The 22,275-nt window shown below is 41.2% G+C and overlaps 1 protein-coding gene across 3 annotated transcripts in view; it reads left to right on the plus strand.

Annotated features, from left to right (window-relative positions):
- Positions 1 to 32: 32 nt before the first annotated feature.
- VGLL4 (vestigial like family member 4) overlaps positions 33 to 22,275 on the plus strand; it is a 108,065-nt gene continuing 85,822 nt past the window's right edge. Inside the window, exons 1-2 of one of the 3 annotated variants that reach the window (XM_063348047.1) lie at positions 33 to 157; positions 19,484 to 19,560. In XM_063348047.1, coding sequence (XP_063204117.1) covers positions 96 to 157; positions 19,484 to 19,560 — 139 coding nt within the window. In that variant the 5' untranslated portion in view covers positions 33 to 95. Of the gene's footprint in view, positions 158 to 12,259; positions 12,454 to 19,483; positions 19,561 to 22,275 lie in introns of those variants that run through there. The other 2 variants (XM_063348049.1, XM_063348050.1) reach the window with 2 other exon arrangements.

Below are 22,275 nucleotides of genomic sequence, written 5' to 3' on the forward strand. Positions count from 1 at the left end.
TTACTTAGGTATGCTCGGTGGAAAATTCTTAAGAACAGAGAATACTGGTCCCAGTGGTAGAAGCAGAACCCGACAGATACAAGGCTTTTGGACAAATGAACAGCACAAGAAAAGATTCAGGATGGAGTCATGACCTTTTGAATGAAATAGTTACCAGGTAAGAAGTGCAGCGCTGGCAGAACAGCCTGGTTTAGTCATCTAATGAGGTAACAGCTTTTATTTTCTGTCCCAAATGAAGTACACTGTAGGGGAAACTGCATATGGGCAGGAGCACAGACAAAAGACTAATTTTTATTTATTTTTTTTTTTACACCAGCGATTTGGTGTTAGCAAATTTTTAGCAGGGTCCACTGTATTATTTGGAGGGGGTGTGTGTGGGGTGGAGAGTTGTCATCTGTGAAAGTCTTAGGATACAAAACAAAATTGGAAACTGAAATTGACAGCAAAACAACTCGTGTAGGAAACAGGACAATTCCAAAAATAACCCTCTGCATGCATAGTTCACACAATGATTCCTTTATTTATTCATTTATTTATTTGTAATGTAACTGAATTTCATATATTCTGGGCTTTCTTTTGTAGTTGTCTTTATTTTCTTTTAAGGCTGTGTGGGAACGGGCCTAAGTGAGGCTTGACTCTTTGTAAAGGAGAGGGTGCTCACTACTGTGGTGAGGATTCGTCCTCGACAAATTCAGCGAGATGACTCTTAGTGAAATTGGTTTTTCTCTGTGTGTGTGAATTCTGTTCCTGTAGTCAACTTTTGGAAAATGAATACTTTAAGCAGAAAAAGATACTTGTTTTTATGTCTTTAAAAAATGCCAATTGCTGCAAACTGGATTATTAGAAAGCTATTCCACATACTGAATACATTACCAAGTAATTAAAGCTAACAACTAAAATGTTATTACAAATTTTGTCTCATTTATCTCCTCTTTATGTCTGTAAATGAAAATGTAACTATTGCATTTTTGTAATTCCCATAATTCCCTCAAGGATGCAGGCTTTGCTAGGTGCTGTATAGAAATATACAAGCTGAAAGGAGGGGAAAAAAAAGAAAGGGGACATCCATGGTGTACAGATAGAGCCAAAAACTTATCCACAGAATAAGCGATATGATCAAATGAGGGGGAAAAAAAAATAGGCAGTGGTAAAACTAGACATTCTTACCTTGTAAGGAGGCCATTCCTTCCCCCTGTAGTAGTACAATTAAGTGAACTTTTACATCTTGAGCCATACTGGGATGTAATATCATTGAACAAAACCATTCTGACCAACCCGTACTTTTTGTTTCCTTAACACAGGAAGGTGAGGATGGGGCTTTTTAAACCTGGTTAAATAACAGCACCACAGGCTGTGAAACCACTGGTTCACAAATTATAACTGCTTCAAGCACTGGTTGAGAGAGCTTACGTGTCATATGGTTGCCCAACATCTGGTTGAGAATTCTTACTAGCAGAGCATTTAATCACATGCCTGACTTAAAATGCAAACATTACTACCTCTGCTGAATAGGTATGTGATTCCTTTCTGAGACTAATGGCAACATATAGGTTGGGCTTGAATCTGCAGACGTTAAAAAAAAAAAAAAATTAACAAACAATCTATGTGAAGTCTCAGTTCAGTTGGACATTGCCAAGCCCCTCCTGGGATCTGGCTGCAGCGTAAGCGAAGACTGGATTCTAAAAGCTCATTCCCTTTAGTAGCTTTTATTTGTTACCTTGAGGCGGTGGCTGTTTTCCCTTTTATTGAGAGAGGGTACCTCGGAGATGTGTGTGTACCAGAACTTTAAATAGAATATCCTGTGAGGATATCTTGCATCCTAGGTGGCTCAGTGTTTCTTCTTCTCTGCAGTTCCTCACTACTACTAAGTTTGAGGATGAGCAGCAGTTAAACCTAGAATTTTTTAAGTGATGAAATGCAGTTGTAACTCTAGGGAAGCGTTTAAAAGAGCAGCTTTCTTTTAAAAGCCATTAGTGATACAGTTAAAGATAATGTTCTGAATATTAAAGTCAGACACATGTAAAGTGGGTTTGGTGTTTCAGAAGGTGCTTGCTACTGAGACGGTGATTCAAAACATTAGAATTCAGTTACAAGTCAATCTGATGTGTGAGAGTGAGTTGGTCTCAGCTCCTGTAGTGGAACAGCTATCTTCATTCCGAACCTTGCTAGCTAAGCAAGGGCATTTATTCAAGAAATAATGTACTCATAAGAAAAAATCGGAACGTACTGCTTGCTGTTTAGCAGCTAATTAAACGTTTTTATGTGCAGCAGATGCTGTATGGCGTCAAACCCTCCCAACCTTTAAACTGTTTGTCACGCTGCCAGTGGCTTGGTCCTTCCCTTTACAGGTGTTAACTTTGCTGTAATCTGAGCTGGCCCTGTTTGTCTTACGTGGCTGAAATACCCGTTGCATATCTTGATTTGGCTTTATGAACTTTCTTTGTGTATAGCAATATAATGGGTCATTTCTTGCTCTTTGGATAGAGTTTTGCAAATCCCACTTTAATAGTTCCTAGTTTACTCCATCTGTTGATACCTTGCCAGTATTCAAGCCTGTGCAGTAAATCTTTGTGAGACGTAAGAAAGCCTTTCCTCATCATCCATATAGGCTGAAATCTTAAACTGCATTCGGTTCTGTAAATCATTTATCTCTGTGCTTTTTAAAAAGTGGCCTACCTTTCCCCTTGGGGCCATTGGTCTTGAATGTATTTATTTTTTTGGCCGAGCGCCATGAATGAATCATAGCCTAGAGCAGCCTACAGTCTGAACTCCTCTCTATTGTTAATATAAAATACTTTATGCAGTTGTTACAATGTTTTGCTATGTAAAACTTTTAAGAGAAGAGAGATTGATTTCAGACTTGTTAGTTGCTTTTGAAGTTCCTCGGCAGTATGTGGAAATGATTTCTTATGGTCGTACAGCTGTAATCCACTAGAATAACTGCTGATTGTTGCAGGGGAAGTTAGTACATGGGAATATGTTACTAACTCTTTGTCCTAATGAGGTGTGTCTGTTCTTTCACGAAAAATAGTCACTTTAGCTTTTCATTCCATTTGTAACTTTCCTGTTTGTGCCTTCCTGCTGTATTTCCATACTGCTTTATTGTTTTATTGTTTCTCGTCTTGACTTAATTCTCAAGTCTTTCATTCTGTTCTTCAGACATCCCTCTTCTCTGGTTTGGCTGTTTCACTATGGATATTGTTTCATGCTCCATCCCCTTTTTTTCTGTGTAACGGTGCTTTCATTAAAGGCAACCGGGCAGATGATTTATTTCTTAATGTCTTAAAAGGCTTCTTTGTAAGGAAGAGCCTGGACCCCATCAAACTTACTAAAGGTTTCTGTAGGTGAGTCAGCAGCATGGGCCTGGCTGGCTCGGAGACCGACAGTGCCAGCGAAGCGTGTAACTCTATCTCATGCTTCAGAGGGAAAAAGCTAGATGACACAAAGTGAACGGGAAATCAAAATTTGACTGGATACATAACCATAGATTCTGTTTCCACTCCTCTTTACAGTCTTTAATCTCAGTATTGTGTCCCTTTATTAACTTGCCTACCGTTGCGAGCAACCCATTTGGCTAGCAGTATGATGTCTGTCTGCTCCTAAACTTTAGATTTGGGGAGCGCGTAGAAGTGTACCACGCAGGATGCTGGCTTTCTCCATCAGCATGTGTAGGATGTTTTCTTTATCGCTTGCTCATTTCCCTTTTTTCCAGGTATTTGAGTAGTGAGTTCCTGCAGGTGGCTAGCTATGTGGCCCTTCAAATAGAGGCTATATTGAATGCACTCGATGTTGTTTCAACTGCAGAGACTGTACTTCTCACCTGTGCTTCAGTGGGGCTTCTCTTTAGACTTGGTTGACCTCCAGTGTCAGTGAATTTGACTAACAGATGGAGAGTAACAGCTGTGACCTTATCATAAACAAGGTGCCTCTAGGTAGCCTACAGCTGAACGAGCGTGATTCCCTTCTGTTAGAGCTGGACTTTACAGTATCCCGTAGCTTCCTGATGTTTGCAACAAACATATTTGCCAAATTGGGAAGATAAAGATGGGTATGGAGGCCAGTATTCCTGGGTGGCTTAGGGAACTGAAGGGTAAGGTCCATGTTCTTTAAATTGATTGAGGAGGTAATGCTAGAGCCTGTTCTGACTTGGGAAACTTTTGAATAAACATAGCACTTGGTGAGTGTCCAGTAGAGGGGGATCCAAGCAGGGTTGTGACTCATGCCTTTTCCCAGCAATTAATTTAAAAATAGAATTGAAATTGAAATATGTTTTGAAGGTCAGAATGTCAGACCAGTGTGTGTGTGATAGTTTTTCATGGGTAAGGTGTTCACAGAGGACAAAGCATTCTTCATTTTCAAATTCATTTCTGCTGGCCATATATTATGATTGTGTAGAAAAGGTATTTTCTTTATATTATCTAGTGCAGGAAGAAGAGACGTTACCACCGTACAGCTATTTTCTGGTATATATTTTGTCTGAGTGAACAGCTGCTCTGTCACTTTTGATACTGTGGTTTCATAAAATTTTGCAGTTACCTTATTTACCTTTTTTTCTAGTTAAAAATCTACAGCACAGTTGCTAACTGATCCTGAACTTAATGACCGCTTTAGGGAGAGGCTGTAATCATTTTACTCCTGCGTGTTTTAACCTCTTACTCAGACTTGTTAAATCAGAAACATTAAGAAATGGATGAAGTTTTAGTACGTGAACAGGAAGCGTCAGACTATACATTCTGAAATTATTCACAAGAACTCAGATATTTCAGTTACATCTTTAAGTCTGAGAACTTACATGTCATTTTTGCCTTCAGAATCCAGCGTTCTGCCAAAACCTTTTCATTAATGGTGGACAGCTGTTTTGACGGTTATGCACATTGGTTTCTCTGAGAAAATGAAAGTCATGTAGCTGCAAAGACCAGTATTCTGATCTGACTGAAATGTCATGCCAGTGTAATGGCTATAGGGGGTTCTTCCTGGTTTTAAATTTGAATAGAATTTGATTACTTAGGAGTTTGCAACCATAAGGGACTGTCTTTAAAAAAAAAAAAAAAGTCCTAACACTCTGTCTTTTGGTTCCTTCCCTTGCCTTTGTTGTACTGTGAGACCTTCTTTGAAAGGCTTGAGCCTGATGTTTAAGATATCTCCCCTACTCGATTAAACAAGCTGAGTAAATAATTCAGTTAAATATCTCATTTTGGCTTTGTTGAATTAATTTGTATTACATCCATTCTTTTACATGGAATCTCTCTATCTCTATGGTATGCTTGGTAAATTTGAAAAGTAGTGTTCCCAGACAGTGGATTATATTTTAATCTCTGCCTCCTGCAAAACTTTCTCCAAACCTCCTTTTTTAAATTTAGTAGTGAAGCATGAGAAGGGGGCATTCCGTGGTTTTTTTGGTTTTGTTTGTGGTTTTAGTTTTTTCTTTTAATGTTGCCATCCTCAAGTTGTCTTGCTCTTATGCAGTGATGAAATGTCTGGCTCGCTCCCTGTAGAAGACAGTAGTGAGAGCCAAGAAGTTAGTAGCTTCTTAGGCTGCTTCAAGAAGTGGTGCAGGAGAGAGGGAAGAGCTGATGTAGAGCAGCCTGCCAATGTCTGTCGCATCATGCTGTTGCAGTGCTTCATGTGACAGTGTGGAGCAAGGCTTTTTAAACCCAAATTATTTTCACAATAAAATTTAGCCAATCTCTTTTATTATTATTCATTTTTATTTCTTCATTGCCTCCCAAGTCTGGCATTTGGGCGTACGTCCTAGGTGATGAGGCTGTGCACATTCTGCACGCTCATGGCGAACTCTGACCCTGCATCCTTGGTTTAGAAAATTGCCGAGGAGGAGACTTGAGTCGGTAGCGATTTGACAGTTTGAAAGTAAGTTTGTACAGACAACGGTAGATAATGAAACTACATCACTGTGCTTTAAATTCTTATGACATTTCTAAGTGGATTATATTTAAAGGTTGTACTTGCATAGGTGATTTTAAAGTAAAGCATCTGTTTTCTTCTGCTTTACTTTTTGTTTTTTGAAGAATGTGTCTCCTGTTCCTCTCTAGTTTATTCGTGAATAATTTCAGCAGGATTCTCTTTCTGATATAAAAATGAAAATGAGTGTGCTACTTGTATTAAAAAGAGCACAAAAAAAATCCCACTCCAGAACACCAAACTCTTGTACCCTCCTGAGTTCATGACTAAAATGATGAGATCGCTGTCTGATGTTCCGGTTGTGTTAGCACAGCTGCCCCAGCGCTGCCTCCCAGCCCTGTCCCCGATAAACCCAGGGACTGCGGGCGGCAAGGCTGGGCTGGGCTGAAATCACAGTGATAGGGGCACATCTGGAAACTTGGCAAGGAAGCCCACATGTGCTGGTGAGAGAGCTGATCTTGGTCTAGAAATTGCCAGTCAGTCAGAATTTAAGTCCTCAGTAATTACCAAAATCAGGCTTACAAGCTATGAAGCTGGCACATAGATCAGCTACAGTGTTGGCACATAGAAACAGCATTAAAGTTGGTGCGGGTATTCTCATCCAACACATGTGGCTGAACTTGATTCTTCCGGTGTGATTCCCTGGTGGTTCTTTGCGCTGATGGGTGGGGATATTCCAAAGAGCTTTTGGCCGTCTTTGGCTGCCCTGTTCCTGTAGGCAGGCGTGTTACTTCAGTCCAGTGACCTACTGCTGGTGTCCTTGGTTCAGAACAAGTTCTGGTGACTAAATAACCTTTTCTTACAGCCTTGAAATGTATGTAAATTATATAGCTTACAATGAGTTAGTATGTAAACTCTTAAAATAATTTTGCATCTAAGCATGAACTGCAGCCTGTTCATGATTTTAATGATCTAAAGTTTCTCTTGTTGTGTGCAGAAGTTAGGATACAAATCTAATACGGAGTTAAATCTGTTGTATTAATGTGTTTACTGCACAAGAAGAGGGGCAGAATCAGAACAAAAAGTGTATAATAAATAGGTTACTCTGAATATTTGCCTTCGTCTGTGTATCACTGATTATACAGACCTTTCTTTTACACCGAGTTTGCTATTCAGAGTTTTGCTGTGAACCAGCTGGGGTCATTTTATTGGTGTTTAACAAAACTTAAACAAATTAAAACCAGTGGGTTATGGCCAAAGGGTGCTTTTAATTTGTTAAACTGACACTCCTTTTTTTTTTTTTTTTTTCTTTTCTTCTTTTTTGCTCAGCTGTCTTGTCTGTCTTCATCTTATGGGAACCTCCATAGGGTGGAATCTTCTTCTTCTCTAGAACAAAGCAAGCAAAAAGTACCTGTGGTTAAATGTTCTATGTGGTGTTCATATTTCTGTTTGACTGTGAAAGTATCTCATTGTTTGCTTGAAGATTATGCTGCTGTTATGACCCTGCTCCAACTGAAATTATACTGTCTCTTTTAATCTTCCTTTGGATGATGGGGCAGACAATTACGAAGAGGGCAAGCTTTGTCTTGAAGCAGGTAATAAATAACCATCTCCATCGACGTACAGTTTGGATCAACTTGTCTGTCTGGAATTACTGCAATTTAACACATTATGGTCTAATGAAATAATAAACTATCTTCAAAAAAAATTTAAGTGTCTTTAAATCTTATGTGCTACAGTGTTTGTAATTTGGGTTTGTTTTTTATATAAGGTCGCTTTGAGGTGCAGTGCAAATGAATCTAGATTTTTGCAGGGAAGAGTTTTATATTCGGAGTTTAGCAGTGTTAACATTGAAGAAAAGATGTGTGCTTGTGAGGCTACGTAATTTGCTTTTGATAAAACGTGTTTTGAGATACGATTTTTGGAACTAGATGATCTTTAAGGTCCTTCCAATCCGAACCATTCTGTGATTTTAAAAGCTGCTGGTATTTGGTGTAAAATTAACCTATTTTATAAAACGAAGATGTGACTAGATGGAGGTGTGCATTGTAATTGTACTGACAGCTATTGTGAACGAATGACATACCTTATTAAGCCTGTGGTGGCTTGTGATAGCTTTGGAAAAAAGTGTTTGCTTTTGGCACAAACTTAATCATCTTTGTGCAGAGTTTAGTATACCTTGGGCTTCTCTTCAGACTTAAGGTAACTTCATGCCTTGCTGTCTGCTGTAACAGAAGTGTCAGTATTGCTGCTGTTTGAAAAACAAAAGTGAGATTGTGGTAAGAAATCAGAAGAACTTGGATAAATTCCACTTTTACGTGCAGTGAGTGCCAGCTGGCAAATCACCCCTTAGATGGGCACCGAAAGGAAAAAGAACTGTCTCTTTGTAGCTTTACACTTGTATTGTTGATTGAGGCAACACACAACGTGTACCCCCTGCTGCTAGTCTTAAAAGCTGAAATCACTCGAAAATGGTTTAACAAACCAGGTTTGAGTCCCTTTCCCCACCGAGTACCCACCTCTAGCTAACACTGAAGCCTTTCATAATAGTAAGGCACAGCACTGCTGTGGCCCACGTGGAGGGAGATACTTGCCCAAGGCATTTTTAACCAACTGTTATTATAGTGGAAATGTTTTATTTTCTTAGTTGGGCATGGAACAGATGTCAGGCTTAATTTCAATAATAATTACAAGATTAATGGTTGAGTAGGGTCTGTAGAACTGGGCCGTCAGATTTCCCTATAGGCTGTAACTGCACTTGATATAATACCTTTTCTCCCCATCTGCTTTCAGGTTCTCCTCTATATTTAAAAATAAGTAAATAAAATCTTAAGTTGTGAAACAGTGGTAACTGTTCAAAGAAATTTCGCAAAATGTACCCAGAAATGACCTAGCAGCTTTTGTTGCTCGTGAAGTATCGGTGTCTTTCCATGAGGCTGCGCTGACATGTTGTTCTGCAGCCTGTCCAGTGGGCCCGGGGGTGGAGGTGGGCTGTTGCGCTGATTCAGGGTGGCAAATCTTGGCTTGACAAGCACCCTCCCCAGCAGGAGTGTTAGGAGCTATTGCTGATACCGCTACAGCTGAGATACGCCATTGTTCCCAGTCCCGGCTCCTTCACGCAGTGCTTAAATCTTCTGTCATTGGCTATCCTGTGTGGAGAATGTCACTCATTTTTCAGCCGTTAATATATGTATGGAACAGGGGTGGTAACTGGGGTCTGTCCCAGGATTGGAATCATACCTTAGGTGCTCTACCTGCGTGCCTGAGTTTGGTACGAAGCCCTACTTTTGTTTGAGTTCAGGTACAAACCCTCAGCTCTCTTGGCCAGTTTTTTGCGTTTCAGGAAAGTCTGTTTTTGCTGGTATCTGAGTCAGCAAGGAGCCTTTGATACCGTTCGGTTATGAAGTACATGCAAAAGGCAAAACAAATTTTAACACGCGAGCAAACCAAAATACGGATCATCAAACTAGATTGTTCTTGCTTCACTAATTTGTGAATTTGCCTTTTGAACAGCTTGGCTAAGTATGAGCATGTGTTGAGTTCAGCAGCTTCAGTAAGGCTTTCTTATGGTGTGTTAGCTGTTCAGATTTGGTTTTGAAGATTTCAAATGTTTGACAATTTGCACTTCATTTTTTTTTTTGTTGTAACAAACGTTGACACCTAACCTTAGTGGGGAAGTCTGTCTGTCCGAGCAGTGTTTGCACAGGAACGCGCAGGGTCATCCTTCCCAGAAAGCTGATGTTCCCTCAGACTCCTGAGATGTTTAATAAATATCCTGTTCTAAAACATTTGCTGGGAGCTGTAATAGCATATCCAAAGGATCAAAAGCTGTTTTGACCTCTCCTTTTTCAAGCTCCTCCTCATCCCAGGAGCTCGCTCTCTTTAAACCAAGGAACCCTTCCTACCTCTTCCCCTCCAGCAGTTACAAACAGGAGTGGCGTGCTTTTTTCTTGAAGATACACATTTAAAAGGTTTGTAATTAGTCTGGAGCAATTCATTCTCATGATACGTACCAATGTCTTTTTTCAGATCTTTTCTCAGTGCCTGTGGTTTTGTTTTCCATATTTCATAGTATTTTTCCTGTCCGGTACTTTTATTTTTTTTCTCAAATAATTTTTACAGTACTATTTTGACTGCCATTTTTCCAGATATTAGATCATCAAACTCCTGTTCTGCTTGCTGGTAATGAAAATATTTTCCAGTAGTCTATTACTACAATATCAACTTAACAATCTATGGTGATATTTATTTTATTTTTTTTTACAGATGTCATAGATAAAGACTTTAAGAAATGTATAAAACAGTGTTTATGGTTGTTATTAGGCTCTATGCCTTTCAGTTTTTTAGCAACTGAAATCTGTCTGTTAGGTATACCCAGTGTGTTGAGTCTAAATCTGGATTTCATTTAGTGTTTGGAATGCATTTTTGGCTAGCTTTCGATGGCCCTGAGATCTCATGACCTGTCCTTGCAAGGATATGAAAATACTTTAGTATCAGCTATTCCTGCATGATTTGGATAGATTTTTAAATGGGAGCTGGACAGCAACACCCCCTTCCTGGGCTCTGAATCTTTCCAGGAATGGCAGCGCGGGGTGTGGGGATGCATCCCCGAGCCGAAGGGATGTGTTGCCTCCGGTGCAGCCTCCCACACCGCTTGGCTGGACGGCTGCTCTGGCTGCACCTCCACCATTTCATACAGAAATCCTCTCCGTTTCGGGATCTGAAATAAACCTTACTGTGTCTTGGTACGTTTTTCCTTGAGAAAACACAGTTGTGCTGCCATTTATATACTTAGGCTTTTATTATATTAGCCTATGCGTCTGACCTTGATAGGAGGAGGGTCTGAAAAGGAGAAATACCATGAGCCGAATTGTGCCGAGACACTTTGCATTTCTGTTGCCCTGTGCTCTTTGCAGGTTCCACCACAAATCTGTAACCCGAAGGCTTTTTTGGGGGGCTCAGGTCCATTTGTTGTCCCTTTCTTTCCCTTTACAATGGACTCCAAGAGCTGCCTGAAGCAACCTTGGTTCCTTGTGGCCTTAGTAAAAGGAAAACGAGCACTGTGGGACCTGGTTCTCCAGAAGATGACTCGTGTTCAATGTGGGCACCAGAGCATTAGCACAGAGCTTTTCCATGTACTCCTGCTAATTAATTACCATTAATGTATGCAAGATAAAATGCCCGTGGCATAAAAACAGCATTACCGGGTTGTTCAGGGCACGTTGGTAAAGTCTTAGCTCAGCTTCTGAGAAGCGGCTGTTTCATGTGTACAAGCGTGACATTGTGACAGTTTAATTTAATGAAATTACTCAAAACAGGCAAAGTAACTCAGCAAGATGTGCTCCTAAATTTGCTTAGTCTTGAAAATGTCAGTCTGGGACTGAATGCTGCTACAAAGCAACAGGGCTGACCAGGGCTGTGCTGGGCTCCCTGGAGCGGTTACGTTCCTTGCTTTTCACAGGAATCCAGTTTGAGGGGGCTGCATCTTTCTGGCTATTTTCAGGCTTTTTGTATTGGCAGATAGGAGCCTGTACTCTGGGGCGTAGGAGAGCTCTCTGCTGAGCAGGGCCATCGCTGAGCTGCCGTTTCACACCAGCCTGACTCTTGGCAGCGTCCTCGGCTGCCTCAGTGAGTCATAGCCCTTGCAAGAAGGGATTCGGTAAAAATACGCTTCAGGAGTACGAGCTGTAAACAGGAAATAAAGAAAATGCCAGATCCGTTCAGACCTAATATCTTCAAACTGTGTTGAATATGTGGCCGTTGTCCTCCAGCCCAGCTCTAGTGCGATACCTTTGGAGCCGAAAATCAGCTTGCTTTCCGTCATTTGTGCGTCTTTTAATTGCGTGTGTGGCTATTAAGCCAGTTTCTCAGGCGCTGAATGAGGGCGCATTGTAATGCGGTTTTAAATTTAAACGCGTTGTATTCCTGCCTTCTTTGTTCTTCAGGGAAACTATTTCATTGTTTTCCCCTTTGGTTCTGGAAAAGCTCTTTTAAAGTTTGTTGAAGAGCCGCTGAACGACCAGCGTCCCTCCTGGCTGCCTGCCTTCCTTCCTCTCCCGCTTGCGGGCACCGCTCGCTTCGCTCCCCGGGGAGGGAGGGGGGGGGGCGGTCTCCCCGGTGCCGGGGTGGGGGGGAAGAAGCAGCCTTTCCCCCCCGGTGCCGGGGCGGGGAAGCAGCCTTTTCCCCAGCCCTTCCCCGTCCATCGCTTTGTGCGCGGGAAGGCGGGGCGTGGCCGGGGAGGGCGGAGCCCTTGTGGGGGCGTGTCCTGATGGGGGGGCGGAGCCTCCCCCGCTTCCTCCCCGCCGCCAGCGCCGCGCTCTCCCTTCTACCTGCGAGGATATGATGTCAGCGCCTCATTACCCTAATTATGCTGACCTCATAACGCCGCCCGGCCAATGGGGCCGCCCCGCTCTCCCCACCTGCTAGGAGGAGAATTCCATCATTCCTGGGATTCCTTCCCCGGGCCCGTGCAGCGAGCGGCGCCCGGCGCCCGGGGCTCGCCGCGCCTCCTCCGAGCGGACCCGGCAGTAAACAACCGGCCCTCCGGTATCGCTTCCCCCCTCCCCACACCTCGGCCCGCCCGGGAGCACGCTGGTGAGTGTGGAGGAACGGGATGGGGCAGCTGGAGGCGGGGGAAACTGTTGGGAAGGGGGAAGAACCGGGCCGCCGCCGCCGGGAGAGCGGGCCCGGCCACCGGCGGGACGGCGCGGGGACCGCGCCGTCCCGCCGGTGGCCGGACCCGCTCTCCCGGCGGCGGGGGTGGATCCCGCCGTGGGGAGGGCGGTTTTCCCGGAGGGCATCGTCACAGCGAAAGCTGGGGGGGGGAAAAAGCCAAGGGTTAGGAAATATCCCGAGGGGAAGTTTCCTCTCCGGAAAGTTATCCGGGAGAGATAGGGCCGAGCGGGGGGTGGTGGTGGGGGGGTGCATTTCGACTGCCATCTTAAATTCACACCTTAGCCTCCCGACAGGGGGTTTCTCTTAAGAGAGAAAAGCCCTGGAATTTCATCAGTCCCCTGGTGAAAACCTGGAACGAATCCCAAGGGCGCTGTTAAGGCTTTTGACTCTGTCCCTGGTATATTCTCTTCGTAGAGATTTTTATTTATTTCATCCTTACCACTGCAATTTCAGTCTGTTCGGGCAAGCTGGCTTTATGTTTCCCAGATGTAATCAGAAGTAATTAATTTTCCGAGTCAAGCTGGCTGCACATGACACCGGTGCACCCCTTTTCTGAAAGTGCGATGAATGGGAATTTAACAGCCGTTTCCACTGACATTTGAGGAACCATGAAGCCGGCTTGCTTCCCTTTTACTCTGTTGGTGCTTCGGGATTATCAGGAATGAGAAATAATGGACATTTTGTAATTAAACCAAAGAGGACTAACTGATAAAGCGCTCCAGGATTTCTCCTGGAGGATAACTTTTCTGATTAGATTTTCTCTAACTTTAGAATAGGGAGTTGTTTAAAGAGCGTTCCTCATAGAGGAACAAACTTTAGGCTGTGAAACCTGAGTGAAATTCTCTGTGCATGCGGTGGTATTAAGAACCCTTAGATCCAAAGCTGTATGAAATCTGGCAGCAATCTGCCTCTCTTGCTTTAAAAATACATACACTTTTATTTAAGGCTCTTCTCCAAACTACTTGGCCTTTATTTGTATTTTCCTATCTGCCTGCTTGTGAGGATATTTCTTACGTAGAGTGTGTTTTGCTTAAATCCCCTACATCTCTCTTCTCATCAATACACCCGTTATAATCTCAGTATTTGGGATCAGTTGCAAGAACTACTTTCAGTCATAGTTAAAACACGGATCTGGGCAGTTAGACTCTTAGTAGAATTTGGCTGTGCTGTATGTTTGCATTTTATTTTTGAGGCAAACGACTGGGCTGAACCAGTCGCAGCTGAACTGCCAGCATCCTTTGCGGGGAGCGGGGACAGGGTGGTTTGGTGCAGGGTGCTGCAGAAGTTGCTCCCCGCCTTTTATCTCCGCTCAGTAGCGACTTGGTGAGATGGGTGCTACCACCCAGCTTTTACACCCACCTTAGAGTAGGAATCAGGCCAGTGCTGTAAGCGATGAGCACCCAGAAGTGGCACTGGAAGGCGTAGGTCCGACAGTCTGGTGGTATGAAATATGGCTAGTAGCTAAAATGGGATAAAAAAATCAATGCAGACCTTTGGGGTATGTTACCTGAAGAAGTGCATTCACATTACAAAGCATCAGGAGGTTCTTGTTTAAATATATATAGCTGTGATACCTAGTGCAATATGGAGAGAGTGAGAAGGTTAATTTTGTTTTCAGATACATTTGAAAGTTTTCTATTATAAAAGGTAGTTTCAATTCTTTTACTGTGGATAAATGTTTCACAATATGTTTGCAGCAGATGGACTGGGCGATCCTGTAGATACAAGACATGGTCAGGTTAGACTTTTCCACCTTTAATTTCTTACATTTGCTAGCTTTTAATTCAAATACTATTGCTAATAGCTTTCATTTTAGAATGTTACCTTGTTAAGGAGGATTTACGCAACAAGAAAACAAAAAGCACAAGGTAAAATGCCAAAGGTTTACTTTGAGCTTATAATTTTCTGTGTGATAAGTTAAGTCGTTGTTTCTGTTTGAAGATTTGCCTGTTCAAACACATTTTCCACATGCAAAACAAGCACGGTGAAAAGAAACAAAGTACTGAATAAATACATTTAAAAATAAAAAGAAAAAAAGCACGATCTTTCAATGATTCCTTTGGCTGGGTAGCCTGAACTCACTCTGGAGACTGAGACTTATATGTGCAGAAGGGTGATCACCACTCCATGGTAATCACAGTCTAAACCAAGCACTTGCAGTTAACGTTTTGCATGTGTATCTCAACGCAGGATTTATGGATCCAGCAGTAGAAGCTCTGATCTAGGTGCAGCTGAAGGCATTTAAACATATTTTAGCTATTGAGGACACATTGAATAAATACAACGCGCTTATCATTGTTCTCATTCACAGTACAAATATGCTTTACTCTCTCCTATCTTAAAAAATTAAAGATGTTGACCTGGCTTACATCAAACTGTTGCTTTATCTTCCTTTCCCCTGTAGACGTATTGATTGTGCTGATAAGTCGTGTCTGGATTTCCTCTTCAGTTTAGCTTTCTTACATTGAAATCACCCGGAGTCTCTTTCTGGAGGTATTCCTGGTTATGGATTTGGCTGGGAAGTACTGTGCCTGTATCTTCCTAGATGTCAACTGCCTTTCACCTATTTGGCCATCTTCTTCTGTTAATCTTGTTTTCCTTGTGTTTATCTATGCTTACTTCACTTTAGTCCTCACTCTTGATTGCTTCTTGAGTGTCTTGTTCTTGTCTCGCTTTTTCATTGTTATAATGGGCATTGTTTATTCATCCACTTCTTCTCCCTCCTACCTTATCTCTATAATTTCACTAAACTTGTGAATTCAAGTACCAGCGTTTTCTCTACATCACTGAAAACTTCAGTCTTTCTCTCTCCTTGGCATCATGTAGATGTCTAGTTCACACTCAAAAAGTTTAATAGAGACCTCTTACTAGTGTCTGCTTTCAGATGGTTCTCGTTAAGCTGTTTGTGATGGCTGTTGGCCGTGCTGTTCTGCTGTGCCTCAGTCAGACCCGTAATCCAAGTGTCCTTACGGCTGTCACCTCTCTTTAGATCTTCATGTCCAAACTATGTCTAAATTCTTCTGATTTTCCTGATCTGCACAGCATGGCTTTTGTACGGGCCTTTTGTTCTCATCACCTACCTTTTCCCTTGTTTCTGTCATCCAACTTGTTACTTGGGTTACTAGTTAAGATGTGTTCAGGAGAAACGCCATCGTATCGCCATAGCGGAGATCACTGCCGCAAACATAATATTGTGTGTTTCTCTTTCCCTTCTGCCCCTTCACTGTTCCCCCCTTTTTCTTAATCAAATATAAAGTTCTTCTCTTTATTTCAGATCTTTCCTGACGTACCCCACTGTGAATAATAACTTTCATAGGACTGAATAAACATCTTGTCATTAGTCTCAGGTGCCGGTTTCTCTACTGCCCGTTTACTTACGTTTCCAACAATCAACCTTAGGGTTTTTCCCCATAGCCTTTCCCGGATGTTTGGAAGGTGCTGTGTAAATCTGTGAAATCGCTTAACTGTTCATTTTCAAAAGCTTTAATTTCTCTGTAGTCTTCCAAAAGATGTTAACAGGCATTTGCAAAGCTGAGAGTCCTCCATATGTGCGTGGAGGTTGCAAAAGCTTGAAAAGGAGAGGGAAAAGGATGTCCTGTTTCGTTACGCTAATGGGTGTTGTGTTCTTCACGCGTTGCATGAAGAACTTGCTAGTGGATCAGTGTTTAGTATGTTACACGTCTTTCAGACGCTCTATGATTTTACATTCTATGTCTTTACTGTCTTTCAGAACGTTTCTTTGCTGCTGTGTAGATGAGATTGCAGACAAGGGCAATGTTGAGTGGAAGCAGTAACTGATAAAGAAAAGGACGGAGTGAGATATTAAATCAATATTAGAAATTATGGTAGATAAAAAATACCTTGAACTCTTGTAAAAGCGCTTTTGGCATGTGTCTCTTTAACAGTTAAGATTTTGTAACAAGTAAGATGCTTATGAAACTGTTTCCATAGTGTTTAAATCAGATCTGTCCAGAGGAGGTTAAGTTTGTAGTCTTGTGTTTTGCCTGTCATTTCTTTTCCCGTACGAGGTCCGCGTAGAGAGCAATACTTGCACAAAGGCTGCCAGAGCGTTGGGTTTTGACAGGAATACTTAGAAAAACTCAACTTTGATGGAGGTTAGTTTCTGCTGCACAGACGGGTTTCTGTGTCACACAGAATTAGCTGGCGCTTGTTGGAAGTCTGCTTTTTCATTGCCTTTTGTCAGGACCCTGGAAATTGAACTATTCTTTCATTTCTGAAAGAAGACTCTTGTGAGGGTGACCGGGCTGTTCTCGGAAGGCTGCAGCAGTTGTTGGCCTTGCCCAGGTGCAATTAGGCTTTTAAGCTTTGAACTACCCAAGAGAAGATTCCTCCTTTCTCGTTCTCGTAGGCAACCTTTATTTCTTTCCTCAACTGTTACCCCGGACTTTTTAGTTTAATTTAGGGATAGAGGGATATTTCGTATTGTTTGAAAAATAATCTGGAAGTTTATAGCTCCTTGAAGGAAATTTTTTATAACTGTAAATGCTTGCAACATGTTTAAAAAATCGCAGCGTGTACGGTATTGCACCCTGGAGTTTGCAGATCCCTGTATTAACAGCATCCCTCCAAAGAAGCCCTTGAATGGACACAGTGCTTCTCGCAAGACCTTAACTATTAGAGAAACACTTCTGCAGCGCTCTCGTGATGGGAACTTAAATAATATGCGAAGCTACAAAACTATATTGAGGCCAGTTTTAGTGAAGTTGTTTTTAAAGTGTCTAATTTCCTGAATAGAATTAAGACTTGGTTCCTGTGTCCTTCTCTCAGTGTGGATCTCTGTCACCAGCTAATTCTCTTACTGGGAGCACATTCCAGAAAGCGTTTGGGCATCTGCTACTCCCATTATTTGAAAATTACTGAAAAAACTTAAAGAAAACAGCAATTCGCTTTCAATAAAAGACATCCTAATATCCTTTGTGGTGTTCTTTATCAAGAGGGTCTTTCTAAAGAGTTGCCCAAAAAGCTTTGTTTGGCTGTCTGAAATTTCGGACGGGGCTGGTTAGTGCTAAATCCTGAGTTAGCCATTAGGTTGATGTAGCTGCATCATCTGATCAGACGTATTTTAATCTTTTTTTCTCACTGAATTTTCACTCTATTAGAGGAATTTGCATGAGAGGGTCAGTAATCAACACTCTGGGGAGAAATAAAGTATAAACAAATAAACACAAATTTTAAGCTCCAAGAAAACAAAAAGCAGGAAAGAAACCAAGCGTCAAGGTCTATGGGATCGAAGTGGAATGATGCTGAAGGCTTCTTTAGTGAACACTCTCCTCCAAATCTTTGCTTTGATTTGGAAGAGAGTATGGCCAAACCGGACATAAAGAAATATTTAATAAAGACAAAGGTAGTAAAATGAGAATGTAAGTTCTTGTTTTCTAAAACCTCTTGCCATGTGTATTGTCTTTAAATGAGAGAGTTAACTGATTTTATAAGTTTAGTTAAAATACTGTTTCTGAGCAAAAGCTGATTCTGACAGAATGCATGTTTTTATCCTCAAGCATTGTACTTAGTTATGTCAGTTATGTCTCTTCTTGCACAGTTCTTTGGAAACAAGACTGGATTTAATTCTTTATTGAAAAAATATTTTTGAAACTTAAAAATACTTTAAAAATCCCTTCTCTTATGCTCTGAAATCTTTGATTAGTTTTAAAGTCTTTGACATTATTTAGGAAGAGGGAGGGAGGATAGCGAAGCTTATTATTTATAGTGCAAAGTCAAGGAAATTGCTTCCCAAACATATGCTTGTTGTTAAGTCTATATACATGTGTTTGAGATTTCTGTACTTGCCACTACCTTTTTTTTTTGTTTTTTTTAAGATCACACTGTAAAGTTACAGTAAACAGTTCTTATGACAGAATAGCACGCTAGTTTTGCGGGGAAAAAACCCAACGGAATTGTTAGCAGTCCTGGGTTTTCTCTCTCTCTCCATTTGTTTTCTTAACAGTTCTGTCTATGCTGTTGCCTTCTTATTTAAAAACACATAGAAGTTGTTGGCCTTTTAACAAAAGCATCTTGACAACATGTTATTCTCTTCCTTTCCCTTTCATGTCTTTTGGAACTTCTTTTTTAATTTTGAAGCCATTCATGTGAAACTTTGAGAGGTTTATGTAAGCTTTAATACACTTCATTTTTTTTTATGGGAGAGTCTGTTGCTTAGTTAGTGCTGAAACATGTGGGTTTATGTGACGAGGTTAATTTTTCGTGTATGGAATTATGTGCTGGGGGGGGGAACAGGGAAAAGCCGCTATTGAGGTGTGATTATGATTATACAAGTTACAGATTTCTGTGTGTGTCGTAATATATATACGCATGCCCAGTGTTTGACTATATATACGTTCAGGAGTAAGAACATGTCTTAATGGCCTATAAGCTTTGGATAATTCCACTTTGGGCATAGGAGGGTATGGAGGACAAGTTTATTGAATGCTACGGATGTAAAGCAATCTTCTGCTGATGTAGGTAGCGGGGCCAGCTGTCATCTTTGCTTCAGATGAGTTGCATCTTTGGGTATTGTCTCGAGTAGCTATTTATGGGGATGGAGGGCCGGCACGTGGGAGGCAAAAACGCTTCCAGCGTACAGCAGATAGCCCAGTTGCAACACACATGGGCAGTGGTCATCAGCTGCAGTCCAGTACTTGGGAATTTGGTCTGGCTTGTTCTGGATGAGTAGTTGGTGGGTAAGATAATTCCAGTGTTTCCTTGTTTTCAGCAATGACTTAGTTTTAACAAATCTTGGGCTGGCATAACATGAAAAGAGCTGCAGAAACCTGGATTTTTGATTCTTCCTGCGGTCATGCTCTTGTTTGTTACTACTTCCTTCGGTAAAACCTGGTGTGTGTATGCGATGAAGAAGTGGCATACCACCTGCTACACTGCAGTAAGGACTCTGGGAGTTTACTCTTTGAAACTTTGACTCTGAATTTTCCAGGATCCAGAGAGGAATGGAGACTCCATTGGATGTTTTGTCGAGGGCAGCGTCTCTAGTACATGCTGATGATGAGAAACGTAAGTCTGAAACTTAGTTCTCTGCTTTGTTGGATCCCCATGCATTATGTTTGTGCTGCATATCAGCCTACGTGCTGGCTTTATCCATCTTTGCATTTTTTTGAATCTAAGGCGTGTAGAAAAATGTCTTCAGAAGCCTTTCAAAGGCCTTCTCCCTCAAGTGCAAAACCAATACATTGCATTTAAATTGGTCAGTATGCAAGGGAGAATCATTCCCGTTACTTTGAAAATGTAGTTATCAATTCATATAAAGGTGCCCCTCTATTCCCAATGGCATTTGCATTGCTGGTGGACACAAAGTTGTAATGGAGCTGCTGTCAAACTGAGGATGATTTGACAAGTTGTGCTCCCTACTAATATCAACTAGACCTGTTTTCATTTAAGAACACATAACTGGGTAGGCATGAGTGGGTTGCAAATATTCCTTTCCAGTTCATAAAATGAAAGAGGTAGACTGTTACCATTAGTAATGAGCGCTCCATTTTCCTTTTGCTGCTGCTAGAAGGTGAGTACAGGGTGTTATCATTGTGAATGATCTCAGTGGCAGCTACACAAGCGTATGTTGCTAATCATTTGAGTAATATTTTTGCTTTTAACATTCACAATAAGTGTTTAAAACGGGTTGACTAATGTTAGAATAATGTTTTCAATTCTACCAAATTGCAGTGCTGCTTTGTAGATGAGATTGTTCCCTGCATGCTTAGTAGTAAATGTCTCTGTCAGTTTTGATCTGAGTAGCCCAGGTGCTCAGAAGTGTATGCATCTTGGGTATCCACCTGAGGAGGTGCTAACTAGAAAACCGATATTTTGGATTTCAGACCGTTTTTGTGTGTCTTTTGTGTGGCTTCTGTGCATAAAATCACCTTTTAAGGTGAATTCAGCTTTTCTTCTTTTGGTCTTTGTTCCTTTATTCTGTATATATTTTTTGAAAAGTAATGGCCTTGAATATTGAATAAAAGAATTGATTTACTGCCGTTGCTAATCAACTTACTAAAGTAATTGGAAAGTAAAGAAACACAGTGTATGTGGACAACAGGTCTCAGAATTTTTGTGTATGTTCAAATAGTGAAGATAATAGTAGCTCGCTCTTCCAGATGTTTGTAAAATGAAGGTTTCATACTCTGATGAGCTCCTGTATTACCGGCTCTTGGCTTTGTAATGAATATTGGGTTTGCTGTTCTTTCATGTTCACCTTGCTGCTGGGTAAATGCCGTGTTTTTACTGACCCCACTGTAGTAGGATGGTTTGGTTGCTTGCTCCAGTTCGTGACTGTTACTGGTAAAACCAACAGCTGTGGAAATCCTTGAGGAAAGAGTTTCAACCATGGTTTTGGCCTGGGGGATTTCTCACGGAAACTAACTTAACGTATTTGTAGAAAAGGCAAAAGCTTAACCTATTTTCTTTTGATTGCATTTTATATATATTTTGATATATATGTATTTTGAATACATATTCTCAATTTTCTTAAGCTTAAATGTATTCTTTTTGGTTAACTACTGCCTAAGACTCCAGTTTCATTTTGAGTTCCACAGGGCAGGAATGCTGGGCTGGATTTGGAGAATCCAGAGGAAGTCTGATTCAATGCAACTTGCATGTGAGGAAGCTGCTATGTATCTGGTTCTAATTTACATTCCTTTAGTCTTACCACTTAGACTTAATTAGATTTATGCCACTCTGCAGCTTCTAACTTATGCTGTCTCTGGGTTCGTCCTGTTGTTGTGCATACTGCACACCAAGAATGCTGCACTACAAAAAGCTGCTAAAAAGGCAGAAACGGGTAGTCCGGATCAGTCACTGAACTTGCACTTTTTTGTGTCAGCTTTTGTGGAAATGGCGGCAGCCAGAACTCACTCTGTGTTGCAGAATGGATACTGACAGCTTGAAATTAGTCTTCATTTTGAATTTAGCGATCATCCTTGAGCTTTCCACTGAAGTGCCCGGCGTGCTGCTCCGGCAGTTGTAGCAGTGGTCCTCTCTGGATTTCTCTGTCCCCTTCCACCTTCTCCGACAAGTAAAATTCTACACAGAATTTCTAATACTCCAGTCATCACCAGGAGTGGAATAATTTCTTTTTTATGTTTTTTCTTTAAATGAGATTACTTTCAGATACTCGATATCTGAACAAACTATTGAATTTATTTCAGTGATGTTTCTTGTATTTAGGTGATACATACAGGTAATTTTACTGTCGATTCATTGGCAAAAAATTCCAGTGGGCTCTTTTTGGCATTTCTGATGATACCATGAAGTTTCCTGTTTCCAAAGTTTTGAATAAGGATTTCAGATTAATTTAGCTTCTGAAACATTTCTGTCTTACCTTGAGTCTTTTACTTTTGTGCTGGAATAGAAGTTTGTCTGACAGAGAACTCCTGATGCCCTTTGCGCTTTTCATGGTTGAAATTTTATCCTATTTTTGAATGGCAAGCAAAGGAAATCTAGCTGTACGCTATCCTGACATGACAACGCTAGCAAGTAACTAGTGGTTAGATTCCACTAGTGAAACGACAAATCTGCCTGTTGAGGTGATTCAGCTCACCTCAGGTATTCTCATCTAAGCTATATGCCATGTAAGAGTTGAAAACTGCTAATTTACTTCTTTTTTAAAGACCATTTTAAGCAATTAAGGTATTGATTTTTAACTATAATATCTGAAAATTATTTCTCTTCAAAGTAGTTTACTATTACAGTTTTTATGAGAAAAATAAAGGTAGTCTT

The sequence above is a fragment of the Chroicocephalus ridibundus genome, chromosome 10 (genome assembly GCF_963924245.1).
Source record: "Chroicocephalus ridibundus chromosome 10, bChrRid1.1, whole genome shotgun sequence".
NCBI classification, from domain to species: domain Eukaryota; kingdom Metazoa; phylum Chordata; class Aves; order Charadriiformes; family Laridae; genus Chroicocephalus; species Chroicocephalus ridibundus.